This window comes from Carettochelys insculpta, chromosome 2 (genome assembly GCF_033958435.1).
Source record: "Carettochelys insculpta isolate YL-2023 chromosome 2, ASM3395843v1, whole genome shotgun sequence".
Classification (NCBI taxonomy): domain Eukaryota; kingdom Metazoa; phylum Chordata; order Testudines; family Carettochelyidae; genus Carettochelys; species Carettochelys insculpta.
In genome coordinates this window covers 189,390,874-189,411,031 of record NC_134138.1, presented here as the reverse complement: position 1 = coordinate 189,411,031, position 20,158 = coordinate 189,390,874, and the positions used below count along the sequence as shown (strand labels likewise).

General features: G+C 41.4%; 1 protein-coding gene across 6 annotated transcripts in view; it reads right to left on the bottom strand.

Moving 5' to 3' along the window:
• PDE1C (phosphodiesterase 1C) overlaps positions 1-20,158 on the bottom strand; it is a 329,257-nt gene that overhangs the window by 47,683 nt on the left and 261,416 nt on the right. For all 6 annotated transcript variants that reach the window (XR_012644546.1, XM_074988155.1, XM_074988154.1 and 3 more), the window contains 3 exons: positions 17,673-17,793; positions 15,238-15,413; positions 10,105-10,398 (listed from right to left, as the gene is read on the bottom strand). Coding sequence is in view for 5 of the 6 variants with exons in the window: in XM_074988155.1 (XP_074844256.1) it covers positions 10,105-10,398; positions 15,238-15,413; positions 17,673-17,793 (591 nt within the window). In the remaining variant the exon portion in view is untranslated. The remainder of the gene's footprint in view (positions 1-10,104; positions 10,399-15,237; positions 15,414-17,672; positions 17,794-20,158) is intronic.

The following is a 20,158-nucleotide window of genomic DNA, read 5'->3' as shown; positions in this document are numbered from 1 at the left end:
TCAACAAATAGCCCCTTTGTTGACAAAACCTGTGGAGCATCCAGATTCCCAGGGGTGTTCTGTCAACAGTAAATTGACTGAGTGCAACTCTTTTGTCGACAGCTGCACCCTGCTCGCCAGGAAGAAGATCGCCTCTGTTGACAAAAAGCTGGTCTGGATATTCCAGGGGCCCTTCTGTTGACAAAAAGGGCTTCTGGGACACTGGGCAACCATGTCTGCTGTGCTTCTGGTTGGCTGTTTTGCTGATAGAGCTGCCAGGAAGTTTGGCCACTGTCTGTCAACAAAGTGGATTGCTCTTTCGATCCGCTTTGCTCTCTCGACGTGATCACAAATTATCTTCCAACAAAAACTTCTGTCAACAAATCCCTCTAATCTAGACATAGCCTCAGAGAAAATGCAAACCTTACAAATAGCCTGCCTATTTTAACTAATTGATGGTGTCTGTTTATGTACAGAAAGGAAGTACAAATGCGAATCTATATGCATAACTCCTTCTGGCAATAACAGCTGTGTCTCACCATAAAATGTAGCATTGTCCTTGTTCCAAACTCAAGACCTTTGATATTTTCACTTTCAAAAGGGCAGTAGTTTGAGAATGGTCACAGGACATGGTTTATACATGACAATCTCCCACAGGCAAAACCCTGTCTAACGGCACCACCTTAAAATATACCGAAGTATCCAATACAATTTTATTTGACTTTTAGTTGCTAGCCATGTCATCTTCACCATTTTTTCTCCTCTGGATGATGCACGGCAGTGAGTGGCTGGGTCCCTGAAATAGCTCCATTCCTGGACTCTCTCAAACAACCCAAGAAAGCAAGGGCTTAGATGATATAGAATAAAAATAGCATTTGGTCCTCAGAAGTGCACTCCTACTCTATGAAGCCTAGGAATGTACACTGGGACCATCCTCAGTCTTCACTGCCAATTATCAGTTACTTTAATTACAAAGGTTATGTCTACACATGCCCCTCCCTTTCATAAGCACTAATATGACTAGTAAGCACCTCATTTGCACAATGGCAGCCACACAGAGCATCAAAAGTGCTGCTTTCAGATTGGAAACTAGCTGTATAGATGGGGTTATTTCAAATCCCAGTTTTCAAAGCACTCTTCTTCCTAATTTTTTTTGGCACTTTCAAAATCAGAGTTTCCTTTCGAAGGAAGCCCGTCTACATTCATATTGGCTTCTCTATACTCGCTCCAATAAGACTAAGTTGAACTCTGCAAGCCTATAGTACATTAACATAACAAGAGTTGGTACATACTGATATAGATACACTCCCTCTCAGGGGTGTCCTCTTTTTTGAAATTTCAAATATGAGTACCCTAAAAAAACAGAGATTCCAACTTCTGGCAGCTGAAAGCACTGTGGCTGAGCCCAGACAAGCCTGGGAGGAAGACATTTTTGGGTCAGGAAGCAGGCTAAAAAAGTATGTTCCTAGTGCAGTTAAAAAAGAAGTTGTTTCGTGCTATTTGATTCTGTCTGCATTCAGAGACAGAACTTTGTATATTTTTCTAAATAAATAAAACTGCATCAAAGAAATACCTGACTATCGCCAATGTATACTCCCAGCTAGAGCATCCCCTGGGCTCTAAATCTGGCTGCTACTCAGGTTGGAGAGTGGAAACAAAGTTTTGCCACTCCACATTTGCCTGACTAAGGTTACGCCTTTTGGACCTGTTTGAGTGGCTTGTAGTTACTGGGAAGCTGATGCACTATGCCCCTTTGTGTTGGGGGAAGTAAGGTGTGATTTCCCCCCATTTTGTCTATGAACGTACTGCCTCACTGGGCAACTAGGCAGATAGATTTCTGTTCATTGCTGTTTTGACATTGGAGCTGAACAAGCCCTGGTAAAGTCTGACTCTTTTTAAATATTGATTTTCTGCAGAGTTCAACAACGAACATAGTCTAGTTTGGACAGAAGGAGGAGGAATTTAGTCTGGGTAGTTCTGCCACGCTCTCCAATTTGGCTACGTCTACATGTGACCCTCCCTTTTGGAAGGGGCATGTAAATGAAGTGGGTCAAAAATGCTAAAGAGGCACTGATATGGATATTCAGCTCCTCACTTGCATAATGGTGGCCACCCAGCATGTCAAAAGTGACTTAAATGGTGATATGATCAGGTGGTCAATTTACAGAAAGAAGTGGACCACTGGAGGACCAAAACAGCCTTTGGAAGGGGATGCCAGATGGGAATACAGTTGCTATGACACCAGGATATAGGGAGGTGTGAGGCCAGCCTTCTACATGATGACACAATTAACTACTATGTATACATGAAGAGGATATTGACAGTATCTACTGTACACTGTACTAATGAATAGGAAGGCATTACTGCTTTGGGCAATGTAGAAGTGGAAAGTGGAAAAAAATTCTCCAATACTTCTGAAAATCATGCTTCTCAGCTCAGAAACTCCCAATAATATGAGGCCAATTCCTGAAAGATGTTAACCATCCTTACAAGATCCCAATGACTGAAGGCTCAGGACCATAATTCTTTATTTCAGGTTATCGCTGCCCCCCAAAAAAAGTATCAAATTTGATTTCTTAGTTCATAGCATTCTTGAACATGATCCTTTTAACCAACAACCCTTTAATCTTTATCTCTTCACATCTTTAGGACCTCGGTTCAACAAAGCATTTAAGCAAGTGCTCAAGTCCATCCCTATTCAGCAAAGCACGGGAACACATGCTTGCTTCTTTAAAATGAATGGACCTAAGCTCATCCCTAAAGTTGAATGTTTTCATTAAGAGGGTTGGACTGCTGAACTGACACCCCAGAGATGAAACTTTACAACTTTTACAAACATTACCCATAGGGGTGAAGCAGGGTGGCGATGAGGAGAGAGACTAGAATGTGGGAATTGGGTTTGGAATGTGGAAGTCAAACACCGGCTCAGCTATGTTAAGCATGATACAATTTATAGTCTTTACAGCAAGCGCCACATGGGCATAAGGGTCTGCCTATGTGAAGCTCAGTGAAGGGCTGGGATCTTCTCAGTGCAAGACTAGAACCTGTCGTCAAAGAACTCCCAGGTTCAATGTATATGCGCCCCTCCCTCACAAAAATGGCGTGAAAATTTACTGGCCAAAACACAAATGTCTGTTCACTTGCCTTTAATCATGGTGGTTAATAATGAGAAACTAATGATACTTTACTTGCCCACTGAAAACTAAAAATGACTTGCCCCAGCTGTGCGTACACAAGGATGATGAATGCACACATTAATATTCTTTCATAATGCACTTAGTGCTCCCTCTGAGAAGCCACCAAGGATCTGACGGAGACAGATTTCAAACTAATGTGAGGAGACAATTTTTGAACTTTTGCTGAATATAATTTATTACGACAAGGAGAAGTTATGAATATTATATTAGCTGGTCTACCAGACTCGGGAAGAATGGTAAGGATAATGATCATCTTCAAGGACATTACAAAACAACTGAGAATCAGGAGAATATTTTACAATAAGGTATTACCTTATAGACATAGCATAAAGGAAGCAATATTGAACGCAAAGAGGTGAATGTTTGTTTCCTGAGTCTGAAAACAAGAAGAAGTCCTGTGGCACTTTATAGATTAACAGATGTTTTGAAGCATAAGTATTTGTGGGCAAAGACCTGCTTCATCAGATACATGAGTGAATGGTTCCAGAGGAGGGTTTAAATACATGGGCTTATGAGAAGGAGTGAGTCCCAGTCAAGGGGATGGCCAGAGTTGAGGAGGTCTGTTCAGTCACAGAGGATGTGGCCCATTATCAGTGGTTAATATGGAGTTGTAAACATTAAGAGAAGAGAAATCAGGTCAATTGAGTCAGGGAGGATGTGGCCCATTATCAGTAGCTAATGTGGAGGCATGAACATCAAGAACGAAAGAACTGCTTTTGTAATTGACCAGCCACTCCCTGTCTCTGTCCAATCCTTGGTTGATGGTGTCAAATTTGCAAATGAATTGCAGCTCTGCAGCTTCTCTTTGGAGTTTGTCTTTAAAAAATTTTTGTTGCAGGATGGCTACTTTTAAATCTGCTACTGAATGTCCACGGAGACTGAAGTGTTCTACAGGCTTTTGTATGTATGAATCAGGAATGGTAACAGAGGTGGGAGAAGGAGGAAAACATCACTAGTTATCCCCTGAAGTCCTATTTGCATTCTGTCCTGGCAAATTGAGATCTGCTGGGTTACCTGAGCTGGCAGTCCCTAGGTTTGTACGCCTTATGCTGGGCTTTCTCAATGGAAAGCCCTTAGCTAGAATTTGTTTGCTTACCCTGCCCTGAGTTTTGATTCCATGGCACACTGCAAGCCTATCTATTCACACAGGGCATGTTGACACTGCATCTGCAAATATGCATCTCGGCTTAGGCACACAGATACACACTAGCTTTGCCTGAGCAAGTGTGCTAAAAATAGCCGTGTGCAGTGCCAACAATGTGGGCTAGCCACCTGCGTTCAGATGCAGGCTTGCTCCCAGCTGAAATGTGAATGTACCCTGGGGCTTTTCTTGAGAGGGTTGTTGAGCATGATTTGTGAGTCCCTAGATATCTGACACTGGTGGGATGCAGCTTTATTGTCTTTTTTGTTATTTCTGTATATAAAATGAAAAAGTAATATGCTTAGAACACTTTTAAGATCTCCTCCCATTTCACAAACTACATTTTGGGTTACAGCAATTCAGGGATTTGTTTGCCCCTTACTTCAAACTAACTTGCTGAATATGTCTTCTCATGTCCATGCTAAAGCCTTGGTCCCATCTGAAATTCTCACGCTGGTCCTTTAAGAGAAATGGCAATTGAAAATAGCTTTATGTAGGTAATATGTGGCTATATGTAGATAATAATTTCAAAAATGCACAAAGCAATGGGATGTAATTTTCACAAAAGCTTTCTTATCTTATCTTTCTTATCTTATTGTTCATCAATGATCTAGAAAATGAGGTAAGCAGTGAGGTGGCAAAGTTTGCAGATGACACCAAGTTGTTCAGGACAGTCAAAACCAAAAGGGTTGTGAAGAACTACAAAAAGATCTCAGCAAACTGAGTGATTGGGCAGCAAAATGGCAAATGAAATTTAATGTGGGTAAGTGTAAGGTAATGCACATTGGAAAAAATAACCCAAATTACACGTACAACATGATGGGGTCAAATTTAGCTACAACAGATCAGGAAAGGGATCTTGGAGTTATAGTGGATAGTTCTCTGAAGACATCCATGCAGTGTGCAGCGGCAGTTAGTAAAGCAAATAGGATGTTAGGAATTATTAAAAAAGGGATAGATAATAAGACAAAAGATATCATACTTCCCCTATATAAAACTATGGTACGCCCACATCTTGAGTACTGTGTGCAGATGTGGTCTCTTCACCTCAAAAAAGATATATTGGCATTAGAAAAGGTACAGAAAAGGGCGACTAAGATGATTAGGGGTTTGGAACGGGTCCCATATGGGGAGAGGCTAGTGAGACTGGGACTTTTCAGTCTGGAAAAGAGGCGATTGAGGGGTGATATGATAGAGGCATATAAAATCATGAATGGTGTGGAGAAAGTGAACATAGATAAATTTTTTACCTTTTCCCATAATACAAGAACTAGGGGACACCAAATGAAATTGATGGGTAGTAGGTTCAAAACTAATAAAAGGAAATTTTTCTTCACACAGCGCACAGTCAACCTGTGGAACTCCTTGCCGGAGGAGGCTGTGAAGGCCAGGACTCTATTAGGGTTTAAAAAAGAGCTCGATAAATTTTTGCAGGTTAGGTCCATAAATGGCTATTAGCCAGGGGTAAAGTATGGTGCCCTAGCCTTAAGTACAAGGGCAGGAGATGGATGGCAGGAGATAAATCACTTGATCATTGTCTTCTGTTCTCCTTTTCTGGGGCACCTGGCATTGGCCACTGTTGGCAGACGGGATACTGGGCTGGATGGACCTTTGGTCTGACCCAGTATGGCCATTCTTATGTTCTTATGTTCTTATGTTCTTAGTGGGAAGTGGGGAAAGGAAGGTTTCAAAATTGTATTTTTTTTACCAGGTGTGTAGCTGGTTTACAAAAATGTTATGGAACACAGCCACAAAAAGTAATATTTTTAAAAACGCAATTGAAGTTTTCTTCCAAAAAATGCTGCCAAAAGATTGAATTTCAGAGAATTTTGACTAGCTCTAGCTGTTATTATGATGTTATGCTCCTTTTCTTTTCCCTGTTCTTTCTATACTTGTCTTCCTAGGTTGTAAGTTCTGGAGCAGGGACCATGCCTTCCTTTCTGTTTGTACAGGGCCTAGGACTGAACCAATGATAGGATACGCACCCTAGACTTCAGGAAATACAAAAAATACCCTGGACTTCAGAAAAGCAGACTTTGACTCCCTCATAGAACTGACAGGAAGCATCCCCTGGGATGCTAACATGATGGGGAAAGGAGTCCAGGAGAGCTGGCTGTCTTTTAACGAAACTATTGAAGGCGCAGGAACAAAGCATCCCAATGAGCAGTAAGAAAAGCAAATATGGTGGGAGACTGACTTGAGGCAGTGAGGACCTTGGTGAGCTTAAACACAAGAGGGAAGCGTACGTGAAATGGAAACTTGGACACATGACTAAGGAGGAATATAAATATATTACCTGAGAATGCAGGGTTGCAATCAGGAAGGCCAAAGCACAACTGGAATTGCAGCTAGCAAGGAATGTGAAGGGTAACAAGAAAGGCTTCTACAGGCATGTTGGAAATAAAAGGGTGATCAGGAAGGGTGTGGGCCCCTTACTGGATGAGGGACACAGTGCTTTTTTTGTGCCAGTTCTGATTACCAACACCTCAGCAATCTCCTGCCATGGGATTGGCACAGGGCGGGGGGGTGGGGGGAGTGGGGGTGGAGCAGGGAGCCAGCTGAGTACCAGATCCTCTATTTTTTTTACAAAAAAGGCACTGGAGGAAGGTAACCTAGTGACGGATGATATGGGAAAAGCTGAAAAACTCAAAGCTTTTTTCCCCTCTGTCTTCATGGACAAGGTCAGCTCCCAGACTACTGCACTAGGCAATGCAGTACGGTAAGGAGGTGGGCAGCCCTCTGTGGAGAATGAACAAGTTAAGATCTATTTAAAAAAGCTGGACATACACAAATCCATGGGACCAAATGTAGTGCATCGAAGGGTACTGAGGGAATTGGCAGATGGCATTGCAAAACCTTTGGCCGTTATCTCTGAAAACTTGTGGGCATTAGGGGAAGTTGTTGGTGATTGGAGAAAGGCAAATATAGTGCCCATTTTTTTAAAGGGAAGGAGGACAATCCAGGGAATGACAGACCAATCAGCCTTACCTCAGGTCCCCAGAAAAATCATGGACAGGATCCTCACGGAATTCATTTTGAACCACTTGGGAGAAAGGAAAGTGATCGGGAAAAGTCAACATGGATTCACCAAAGGCAAGTCATGCCTGACCAACCTGATTGCCTTCTATAACAAGGTAAATGGCTCTGTGGTCATAGGGAAATCAGTGGATGTGATATAACTTGACTTTAGCAAAGTTTTTGATATAGTCTCCCACATAATTCTTGTCAGCAAGTTAAGGAAGTGTGGTTTGGATAAATGGACTGTCAGGTGGACAGACAGATGGCCACATGGTCAGGCTCAAAGGGTAGTGATAAACAGTTCAAAGTCTGTTTGGTGGTTCTTTACAAGCAGAGTGCTCCAAGGATTGGTTCTAAGGCCAGTTTTGTTCAACATCTTTTTTAATGACCTGGATGAGGGGATGGACTGCACCCTCAGCAAGTCTGTGTATGACAGTAAGCTGGGAAGAGAGATAGACATGTTGGAAGGTAGGGATAGGGTCCAGAGAGTCCCAGACAAATTGGAGGACTGGGCCAAAAGAAATTTGATGAGGTTCAACAAGGAGAAGTGCAGAGTCCTGTTTTTGGGACAGAAGAAACCCAAGCACTGTTACAGACTGTGGACCAACAGGCTAAGCAGCAGCTCAGCAGAAAAGGACCTAGGGATTATAGAGGATGAGTCAACAATGCGCCCTTGTAGACAAGAAAATTACTGGTATGTCAGGGTGCATCAGGAGATGCAGCGGATCTAGAGAAATGATTATTCCCATTTATTTGGCACTGATGAAGCCACATCCGGAGCACTGCATCCAGTTCTGGGCCATCCCACTGCAAAAAGGGTGTGGATGTGTTGGAGAGAGTCCAGCGGAGGACAACAAAAATGATAGGGGATTGGGGCACATGACTTACGAGGAGGGGCTGAGCAAACTGGACATATGTAGTCTGCAGAGGAGAAGATGAGGGGGGATTTCATAGCAGTCTTCAGTTACCTGAAGAAGGGTTCAAAGAGGATGGAGCTAAGCTATGCCCAGTGTTGGCAGATGACAGAACAAGAAGCAAAGGTCTCAGGTTGCAGTGGGGGAGGGCTAGGCTGGATGTTAGGAAAAACTATTTCACTAGGAGCGTGGTGAAGCACTGGAATGTGTTACCTAGGAAGGTGGTAGAATTTAAATCCCTAGAGACTTTTACGTTCTGGCTTGACAAAGTTCTGGCTGGGATGATTTAGTTAGGGTTAGTCCTGCTTTGGGCAGGGGGATGGATTTGATGACCTTCTGAGGTCTTTATGATAAAGGAAACAAGGCCTGTATGGCTACGTCTACACGTGAAGCCTACATCGAAGTAGCCTATTTCAATGTGGCGACATTGAAATAGGCTATTTCGATGAATAACGTCTACACGTGCTCTAGGGCTGGCAACGTCGATGTTGAACATCGACGTTGCGCAGCACCACATCGAAATAGGCGCAGCGAGGGAACGTCTACACGCCACAGTAGCACACATCGAAATAAGGGTGCCAGGCACAGCTGCAGACAGGGTCACAGGGCGGACTCAACAGCCAGCCGCTCCCTTAAAGGGCCCCTCCCAGACACACTTGCACTAAACAGCACAAGATACACAGAGCCGACAACGAGTTGCAGACCCTGTGCATGCAGCATGAATCCCCCGCTGCAGCAGCAGCAGCCAGAAACCCTGGGCTAAGGGCTGCTGCACACGGTGACCATAGAGCCCCGCACGGGCTGGAGAGACAGCGTCTCTCAACCCCCCAGCTGATGGCTGCCATGGAGGACCCCACAATTTCAACGTTGCGGGACGCGGATCGTCTACACGGTCCCTACTTCGACGTTGAATGTCGAAGTAGGGCGCTATTCCGATCCCCTCATGAGGTTAGCGACTTCGACGTCTCGCCGCCTGACATCGAAGTTAACTTCGAAATAGCGCCCGACGCGTGTAGCCGCAACGGGCGCTATTTCGATGTTAGTGCCGCTACTTCGAAGTAGCGTGCACGTGTAGACACAGCTTATATGTCATAAGAAGCAGCATAAAAAGGGACAAAAGAGGCATGTATAAATTAAAAACTCATAAAGATCCTCTGGTTCTTTTGAAATCTGTCTGAATCACCGAAGCAGTGGAAAAGGATTTTAAGCCCGCTCTAAAGCAGCTCATGAGCTCTCTTTCTTCCCCTCTTCCTTGGTGCAATAAACATGTACTCCGTGAAGCTGAGGGTTCCGTCCAGGCCAACTATTTCAGCTTCCAGTGTGCACAGTGTACCTAATAGTTACATTTTGATGTGGAGGCAAACTCACCTTTTTATCCACAGGTGCCAGGAAGTGAAGGTAGAGTAGAGGCTCTCAACCTTTTATTTCTGAGGCCTCTTAACATGCTATATAAAAAGTCCCTGGCCCACCTGTGCCACACTCAATATAAAAGCCATGGCTTGCATGAGGGGGTAGCAAGCAGGGCACTTGCCTGTGGCCCCATGCCAATGAGACCCCCAGGAAACTAATGGCCCTGGACCACTGGTTGAGAACCACTGAGTTAGAGCATACATGGGACTGGATAATCTTTGATGCAGGACCTTACAGAATCCAGCTCCACAGAGTTCCAAGAATGCTTCACAAGTGGGACATTATGTAGGCCGGCAGAGGCTACTTCAACTGCTAAACTGGAGTAGTCTGCTTGGAAACGCTCCAGAACCCTTTTCCATCCTTCACAGGTCTCCCAAATACCTAACTGAGATCTCTGGATTTGGGACTTGATTTAACCCTGAAATGAACCAATGAAAGGACTTACCATTTTGCTGCTTCTCCTCTCCTGTCGCTTGGTGAGACTCAGTGCCCTTGTCTGCTCTAGACTGGTTTTTCCCTTGAGAGGTTTCCAGTTTGTTCACACCACTTTTCCGAGTCCCATGTACACGGCTCTTCCTAGGTTCTGTGCTCTTATTTTCCCCGGGATTTGGTTCTTTGCTGTTTTCTGACTTGGCTGTTGTGATATCCTCAGCTGGCTTTTTCTCTTCTTTTTCTTCTGTTCTCTTTTCATCTGTTCCCTGATGAGCATTTTCCTCTGCTTCTCTCTTAGCTTTTTCTTCTGCATCCTCAGGAAAGGGGAAAACAAAATGAAGGCAGGGTCGGGGGGAAGGAAATCAACACCATCAGCAGATTTGCCAGAGCAATACCATACACACACTTTAAATCCAATTTCAGCCATGTCCTCTCAAATGATACTAACTTAGGCTATCTCTAGACTACAGGGATTTGTCGGCAGACGTTTGTGCCAGTAGATATCTTGCGACAAAACTTCTGTCAACAGATCACATCCAGATGGTAAGGCAGGTAGAGAGAGCAATCCGCTCTGTCGACAGAGAGCGACCAGACTGCAAAACGGCCAACCGGAATCACAGCAGACAGGGTTGCACAGCATCCTGGAGGCCTCCTCTGTTGTCTGAATGCCGCCTGGAACATCAGACCTGAATTTCATTGACAGATCTCTGTCAACAGCAGTGTTCTTCCTCATGGCCAGTGCAGCACAGATGTCGACAAAAGTGCTGCATTCTGTCCACTTCTTGTTGACAGAACGCACTTTCCATTCTGGATGCTCTGTGGGTTTTGTCAACAAAACAGCTGTTCTGTTAACAAAGCCCTGTAGTCTAGACATAGCCTTAGATAAATGTGGGAAATTAACATGACAAGAAAAAGATACCAAAAGCAATAAAGCATTTAGGGTGAGATCTTCAAAGTGCTCAGCACTGGCCTGGCTGTATTCGCGTTAAAGTCAATTATTTGTGGTCATTTTTGAAAATCCCCCACTAACATAATTGCAAATATGGAGCCCAAACATTTTATACTAACGTGTTTTAAAAAGCAAATTAAGGGGAGAACAGTTCAACATCTGTGTAAAATTGAAGGGGAGGGCCTCATTTCACCCCTGGCATATGCATGTGAAAAATCAATCAAATTCAATTCGTTTCACATTATATCCAAACCCAGCCCCATCTGGAAAAGTGTGGCCCTTGGAACAGTTCAGCATTCTTCCTCAATTTCAGTCTGTCTCTGCTGGCTTCCTACTCCCTTTCTTTCCTCTCACTCTTCCCTAAATTTTCTTTCCTTCCTTCTGGTCTCATGCTTTGGCTATGGATGTTTAGAAGTATGCAGTGACCTTCTATCACAAATGATCCAAAAGAGCTTCACAAAAGTGCAATGACACACAGTCTACACAAGTACCACAGTCTTGCAGCTGCTTGTGGGGTGGAATTTGTGTCGGAACACCATAGGTCAGTCAGAAAGAGAACAGCTGATGCAACTGGAAGTGAAAGGCAGGTAAATTCAACCCCTTTATGCCTCTTCTCTCAATCTGTCTTTTGGGGAGTGTCACATCAGAAACATGGCTGGACTCTTCGCACCAAGTCACTAGTGGTATTTTATTTCCCAGGGACAGGAGGCCTGTCAGCAGAACTGAGTACCCCTATCATTGGGCCACCTGTCTATGAGTTGTAAATCAATGGAAGCACAAGAAGGGCAGCTAAGCATGGAAACAATCAGCCCTTAGAAATAAGAACATTTCAAATTTCATACAAGAAAATTAATAAAGAACAGTAACTTCCCTCTTTAAAAGTAATCTATTTGCATGTCCAGCAATCTGAACATGGGTTCTGCTGAGACAGCAGACACTTAGAACCAATGATTTAATTCTTCCTGTCTCTTAGGACTTTCTCAACTTAACTGTGACTTGTACCACTAAAATACAGTTTTTTGGCTCCTGAGGGCCCAATCATTTGGACTGCTGAACAACATCTACCAAGTGCTGAGCACCCTCAATTTAAATCCAAATGGAGTCAAAGGAAGTTGACAATTTTCTACATCTCTGATAACAGTACTCTATATCTTGCAGGATCAGGCCCCCACGCAAGGGAGTAAGAAGTGTTTACTAAACATCTCCTCACATGCAGCCAAAAATTTTTGATAACTGAATCAGAGCAATTTTCTTCAGAAAATTGACCAAAAAATGGAAGAAAACAGAAGGGGGAAGGGAAATGTCGTTGTATAAGAAGCATCAATCTGTATTTCCTTGCCAGCAGCTGACAAAAGTTAATTAATTTTTAAATTAATAAATTATGGATCACATGAAAATATAATTAAATTAGATATGAGCCTCCCACACTTTATTAATCATTTCTGAAATAATCTGTTTCCATAGATGGCTCAGTATGCACATAGATCTTATCCTTACCAGCAATGATGCAGTGAAAGCTTTCCAGAGCCCTCCCTTCATTTTGAACTCTTTGAAAAAATTTGCTAACATTTTGCAACCCTAATCACGAGAAATAGCTGAATCTCATGAAAAAACTGCAGGAAACATTAATCTACACAGAGATTTAGATAGAAAGTTGCCTGTTATTAAAATTAGTGTCACAACATGGTTACTCTGTACAGTGCTTTTATACCTTGGGGCAGATGTTTATTCTAGTTCTTAATTTATAAATATTTAGTAATGATCTTTTAAGCAGTAGAAGATGAGCAGCAAGCCCACTTATTTTGCCTGTATAGTCCAAGACATTTTCCAAGAATAGCATACTCAATATAAAAACAAATTTTTATTCCTAATATCCTCACTAAAGATACTACTGTATTCTATGGAAATAGTATAAGTCATTGCTTCTGGTCCTAAATTGTTGGGCTATACAGCTATGCACTAATAAATAGCTGCACACTCTCCTATTAATGATGATGATGTATTTGGAGTGTACTTGTGCCTGTATAACGGAGATTATAGTTCCATTGTGCTAGGCCCTCTGCAAACACACTGAGCAATGGTCTCCATCCAAAGAGCTTGTAAGACAAACAGGTAAAGCAGATAAAGTGGCAGGAAACAGGCACTTAGAGGTGAAATGATGTGTCCAAGGTCTCAAAACAGGCCAATGGCAGAACTAGGAATAGAACCCAGATCTCCTAAATTCTAGACTCCATTGCTCAGCCAATCCAGCAACAAGTCCTGAATTTATAAAGATCTTTAGAATGAAAAGTTTTGTATAAACATGTCTATTAATGAACACACCCAGAAACGTACAAAGATTTAAAAACTGACAAGTAGAGGCAAACCAGAATCTAACAAATGTTATACATGTCCATTTCAATCATGTGACTTCTGATGCCTATTTTAACAAAAATCCTTATTCAGAGCACTCACTGCAGATGGGTAGAAGACAAATTTAAATACACAGGCCCCATTAACATCTGACTTAGGCATTTGTCTGTAGGCAATCAGTAAAGTATGTATTCAGTTCCCTGATGGCCTCTTCTGCATACAGGATTTAGATAGTGCAGGTGTGCACTTTAGACAAATAAACAGTATTCGCTGTCATGAAAACCTTATGAATAGCAATGATATGTTAAAGTACAATAGATTGGCCACATACATTCAACTGTTATATACTAAAAACCATCTGGCCATGTTGATGACTATAGTCATTTGGTAAACTTTAATTTGTTTTCATCAGATCTTTTTGATCCAAAAAGAACAGATGAAACGAATAAATACAATTTTAAAAAGTAAGAGCAAGCTGAAATCAATTGGCTAATTAACTGACTTCTATTTTTTGTCAGGAGAAGAAGCATAAAAAGGGTTGTTACTTCGTAAGGTGTGTTTTAACCTCAAGGAAAATTTTATTTGGTTAATAAACTTTTCCCCCTTTGTCATCCAAAGAGGTTTTATAATTGAGAATGAGCAATCTGCTTCAGTTAATACAAAAATGGAACCAAGTCTTCCACTATGCCTTAAGCCAAGTCCAGATCAGTTTGGTTAAAAAACTTTCACCTTTGCCTTTCACCTTCCTTTCTCGTTTCCACAAAAGTATTACAGGTTGAAATTCTCTAGTCCAACACTCTCTCCTCCATCAACATGTGTAATCCAGCATGATTTTAGTTAGCCAGAAAACCACTTATCATAGCTGTGACCAAGTTTCTTATGGCTCCATAAAGTTTGTTTACAGCCACCAGTCCTGGCTCTCAATGGTCTGTGCTGTTATTTAGCTGTAATTTACCCCTACATGTCTTCCAAGAGTCCAGTAAGCAGTAGAAGTATTGGCCATACTGCTAGACAATATTGACCTTCCGTGGGCTGGCAAATTCTCTCATTTGACACCTGTCAGGTCCTGCAAGAGCTGGACTAGAGAAGTTCAATCTGCACAATTACTAATAATGAACATCAATGTAGCTCCTACAGGTCACAATCAGGATTCAGGCTTCATTTTGCTGGGCACTATTCAGACATACAGAAGAAATCGTCCCTGCCACAGAGAAAAGTATCTCACCCTATAGCAAGGTAGAGTTTGATCCTGCAAATATTTACTGAATGGGTTTATGTTGGTTACTGGGTGTATGAATAGGTCTGAATGGGAGTGTTTATAGTATTAAGTCCCATGGCTATCAATTATTTGTAGGATAAGGCCCATAGGTAGAACTGTACAATGTTACCACCATACAATAAAAACAGTATTAAAATCAAACTGTCCAAGTCAAACTATTTAAATATATTGACTCAGTTAATCGAAGATCTGAGCAACAGGAATCCCACTCTGAGGAGATTTCACAAGCAGTCATAAAGACAGCTCCAGCTTTTCATGTGGGTATACTCCAAAGCCCACTGACTTCCCTTTACATTTTCTTTCTATCACCTTTTCTACTTCTGTCTTCACCACCCTCAACTGAAATACTCATCCCAACCCTCATGCACACAGTATATAAAAAGTATAAGGCTTTCAGCTGAGTTACATGGCACTCCTGACTTAAACTGTGGTGAGTACTGCTGGTCACTGGAGCAGATGGTTTCAAAAGTCACAGCTTACTTCAGAGCTAAGCGGGTGGGGAAAAAGACTGAAGGGAAGGAGGAAAAAAGAGCTTTCAGCCTTTCATTGTGAAGCTTGTCTGTTACCTTTGGTTGCTTTTGCTTTCCACTTCTCCCGGTTCTGCTGCACCACCTCCATCCAGGTGGCTTTAAAACACTTGAAGTCCACAGTGAGTATGGAACAGTTGAGTGAGGCACTTCCTTCTGACCCAGTGCTTTTGACACTTGATCTTTTAACTTCTGAGGGGCTAATGCTATTCAAACTAGGAGACAGAAGGTCAAACAGTGTAAAAGGAATTAGCACTCCATACACTTATATACAGCTAAGGGTGAAACAGACCACAGCCTTAAAATACCATACAGTCAGCCAACAAAAGTTACTATCCAAAACTTAAATTTCCTCTCTCTGTTCCCAAGCATGTGTTGGAAGAACTATTTCATGAGCTCATTCAGGATCTAATTTAGAATTCATGACACAATCTGGACCATTATAAGGAGCAGTGAGTCTAATTCCAATATAATTTCCGCTAGTGCAATTGTGTCAACACACAGTGATCTTGTTCCCAATTCACACCAGCGTGAGATGGAAAGTTTGCTGTAATTCCTTAGATATCTTAACCCTCTTATAGTGTGAACTTCAAGGAGGTCAGCACTTTTAATGCACATCTATGTTGCATAACGCTAGTAAAGTTGTGTGAAAGTTTCCATTCTCACTTTGCAGATTTTTCATTATTAAAATGTGTGTGAAACTGCACACCAAAACTTTCTTGCATAATTAAATTCCAGTCACTAAAAATGTAACTCAAACACATTTTGCCTTTGCATAAATAGGAAATAGTGTCCTGCAACTCTTTTTCCTTTCGAAATAGATGCAAACACTATTCAAGACAGTACTTTATAACTTTTTTGTGTCAACACCTGAAAAATTACTAAATGTCTCCTGAAACTTCCCTGAAGTGCATCAGGCACTATTCATGCCCTATCTCACGTTTCTATAGGTTCCTGACTCAGAAATGGGCTAATGGATTGTCCACATCATGATCTCTGGACATCGATCTCTACTAGCTCTTAGTTCTATGGCACTGAACTACAACCTCATTTAGATTTTAGCACTACCAGCAGCTTCAGTGAATTTTACATGTGCTTAAAATCAAGTTCAGATGCAGACAAATTTGAAAGGAATCCAAAAAGCAACAAAATAATAACCAATCTAGAAGATCTAATGATGTAGAAAACTCAAGTGCCTATACAATTGTTGACAACAGTGACTAAGGGCTGAGGGTAGAAGAAAGATGACTGACTGGTACAAGGCGTTTTTAGCTTGTCTGCTGCAAAATTTAAGTTTCAATTCCAACCCTCTTCCTTGAAGTTCAAGGGCTTTTAGGACTCAGGGTCTGATGGTTTAGGTTATGGAAACAGAGCATCATGGGATCCAGTTTCAGATTCTGAACTGCCCCAGGTGTCAGAGACAGACGGATATTGAATTTTGGTTACAACCAATGTCTGTCTCTAAATATCTGCTGAGTATAAGCATCAAAGGTGGAAACAAACTATTTAGTGTGCTATAAAGGGTGACAAATAGAAGGAAAGGAAGATAATGAAAATTCAGTTTGATAACTAGGAAATACTCCTTTGCAGTGAGACTAGTAGACTTCTGAATCATTCCTTAAGGGAAGAGATTTAAGCTCCATTGGAGAAGACATGTACAAGTCAATGGAGAATATACAGTGTCTGGAACACTGGCAAAGGGACTGGCTAAATGACCAAATAATTCTTTTTTCTCTCTCAAATTTCTACTTCAGATTGAAACTATCTAATACGTCACTCTCTCATCCAGCAACATCCGTAATCTGGCATGATTTTAGTTAGCCAGATGACTACTCATCATAAGTCTGAACGAGTTTCACGTGGTCCCATAAAGTTTGTTTACAGCCACCAGTCCTAGCTTTCAGTGTCCTCTGCTATTGTTTAGCTGTAATTTACCCTTAAATGTCTTCTAACAGTCAGTAAGCAGTGGAAGTGTTGGTATTGCTGCTAGACAATATTGACCTCCCAGGGTCCAGCAAATTCTCTCATTCAGCACCAGGGAGGTCCTGAGGGTGCCAGAAGAGAGAAGCTGTATTCTGACTAATCAGATAAAGGTGAATAGCATATGAATTATCACATTAGTCTCCCATTCAAGGCTTTTGAATACTCACCCTGTAATGGTGGGCCAGCACAGGAGAAACCCTATACTTCAAGATGGTAACATCATAGCACTTATGACAGACGATCAGATTAAATTAAAATGAGACTCTACATTCAATTCCAATGACTTCTGATCTTGGATAGATGTATAAATTAAGCAATAATCAACCATTTCCGATTATCCTTCATGGTCTCTCCATTTCTACTGCACTCCCTAACCCTATTTTGCTTCTGGTAGAAATCAATACAGAACAAATGGGAGGTCTGCACTTATACCCAACCAGTCCTAAGAGCACAGGCAGTGCTCGTGTACCAAAGCAAACATAGGTACTCACCTGGAACGTCTAAATCCAGTCATGCCAGAGCGGGAGGCTTCATCAATGAGCGGTGTTACAATCTTCTCTGTCATGTCTGTCAGCACAGTAAAAGTGGGCTCCACAATGAAATCAATAAAACCTGAACCAAAACAGAATGAGGATATACACAGAAGGGGTCAATATTTATGTTTTGCCATTGCCTGGCAATTATTTATTGTAATAGCACAGTGGATGAAAAGAATTACATGTTGAAAGAGGAACTGAAAAAGGACAAGGAAAAATGATACCGTGTATCAATCCCTACCATTAACTGATATTTTTGGTGCAATAATAGCTTCTTACATGTTGGAAAGAAAGTGTAAAAATTCAGAATATAAACAGATGCAATGGAACTTGTTTTGCACGAGTTTTTTGTTTGTTTGTTTTGAGTACCAAAGCCAAATTCTTGGAAGAAAGCAAATTTGGAGAAAGAAATTTCTAGAATCAGAAAAATAAAAGAATAGCAATAATGACAGTCTTCTTTGAATATCTAGTCAAAGTTTTGGGAAGTTAAACAAACAATCCCACTATGAAATATCAGTGGGGTTTTGTGAATATGCTGATCTGAAAGTTTGAACAGCTTGTAGTCATCAAGGGTCAAACATAATTCAGATTCTACTACATTAATTTTTAACAAATTAATATTTTATTTTTAATTCAGTAGGAGAGAGAAAAACACAGACCTAAATCTTTCCTCTATGGGCTCATGCACAAGGCTGTAGGGCTGAGAGGAAAGAACATAGGAAGTCTTCCTGCAAGTCAGCTTTTTATGCAAGCAGTAGGAATGGATTTATCCCAAGTTCAAAAAAGCACTAAGTTTTGGCCCATCTGAGGTGTTTACTTATACACCAGCCTTCAACCTCCTGTAGCTGTGCCCTGTACTGACATCATACAAAAACCATATAAGTATCAGAGGGGTAGCTGTGTTAGTCTGTCTGCAACAACAACAAGAAGTCCCGTGGCACCTTACAGACTAATGGATTTATAATCATATGGTAAGTAGAGCACTTTGGAGTTCGTGGTCACTAGATATGCTAATTAGATAAACTAATTTTTAAGACACAGATTTTTCAATTTTATTTTTCCCGCATGGTACCACTGTTGGGCACAGTTAGGTTATTTGGAGCCTTTGCTGTACATTCCCATACTGTAACACATCTGAATTTATTTTAAAATTTAACCTGAACTGTGGATTTCTTGGGTTTATAATGCCCTGTTTAGAGATACTTTACAACATCCTATAATGTATTTTACTCTAAATTATTGATATATATACTCCACCTTAACATAGCTTTTGTCTGGTATCTTATGCCTTGTCTTTACACTTTGAGATGGTGGTCCCAAGGCCAACTGCCTAGAGCAGTAGTTTTCAACCTATGGTCTTTGGGCCCCTGGTGGTCTGCTGATTATATACGAGAGGACCACAATAGGTTCTCATTACCAGAGTACAAAGGTTATCAACCTTTGGTCCACATAATATATCTAAGATTTCCAAAGAGGTCTACATCTCCTATTTGAAATTTTTAGGGATCTATAATTGAAAAAAGTCAAAAACTACTGGCCTAGAGCTTATTTTCATTCCATGTTAAAAAGGACACCAAGGTGATGCTAGTTAGGGAAAAATTTCTTGAGAGATGGCCATTCAGCAGCAACACTGTTTGATCATCAGCTTCAGGGGCCATAATTTTCTTTGCAGCCAGCCAAAGGACAAAAATAAAAGGATGTTGCTACATTAATCAGCTGTAAGAAACAGCGATGACAAGAAAGGCTGATTTTTAGTCAAAAGCAAAGCTTCCCTCTGCCTTGACTAAAAAGAAAGAGGCTTTAAATAGTTTAATTCTCCTGTTGAGAAACAAAAATGTCGGCCTAGTAATTCTTTGCAATTGACTGAGTTCTGCCTCTCACTGTCCTCCTCCCCTTCCCAGACTGTACCTTTGACCAAAGGTCTCACTAAGTATGTTAATTGCCTCTGATTAGACTTGTTCTCGGCATTTTCTTTACAAAACAAACTGGAAGGTGAAAGAATGTGTCATTTTTTTCCTTCCTTTTAAACACATTTTCTTGTTAAATTGCTTAATTTCTGTAGAAATGATATATGCTAAGAAACACTCTCTTTGTTGCTCTCAGCAAGCCATGCTCATCTGCCTTGGGTCTTTGAACCCACAATGACTAGAGCATGCTGAAAACAATTCTGGCAAAGCATTTTTTCATTGGACACCGCCAATTTGTTGAAATTAAATCATTTCATGGTGATTTTTACAATGTCTGGTGGAATCCTACCTGGTTTCCACCCATCTGGATCATCAGCAGACTACCACCACCAGAATTAGGGACCTCAGGGCTTATGGAGTCTGTGGTTGTCTGTAAATTAGGGCTTCATTCCTTTTCGCAGCAGATTTTAATATTTTTGCATTTCATTCTGAATTGCAACAAACCTAGATATCTGCCCAGCTCTGACAATGACG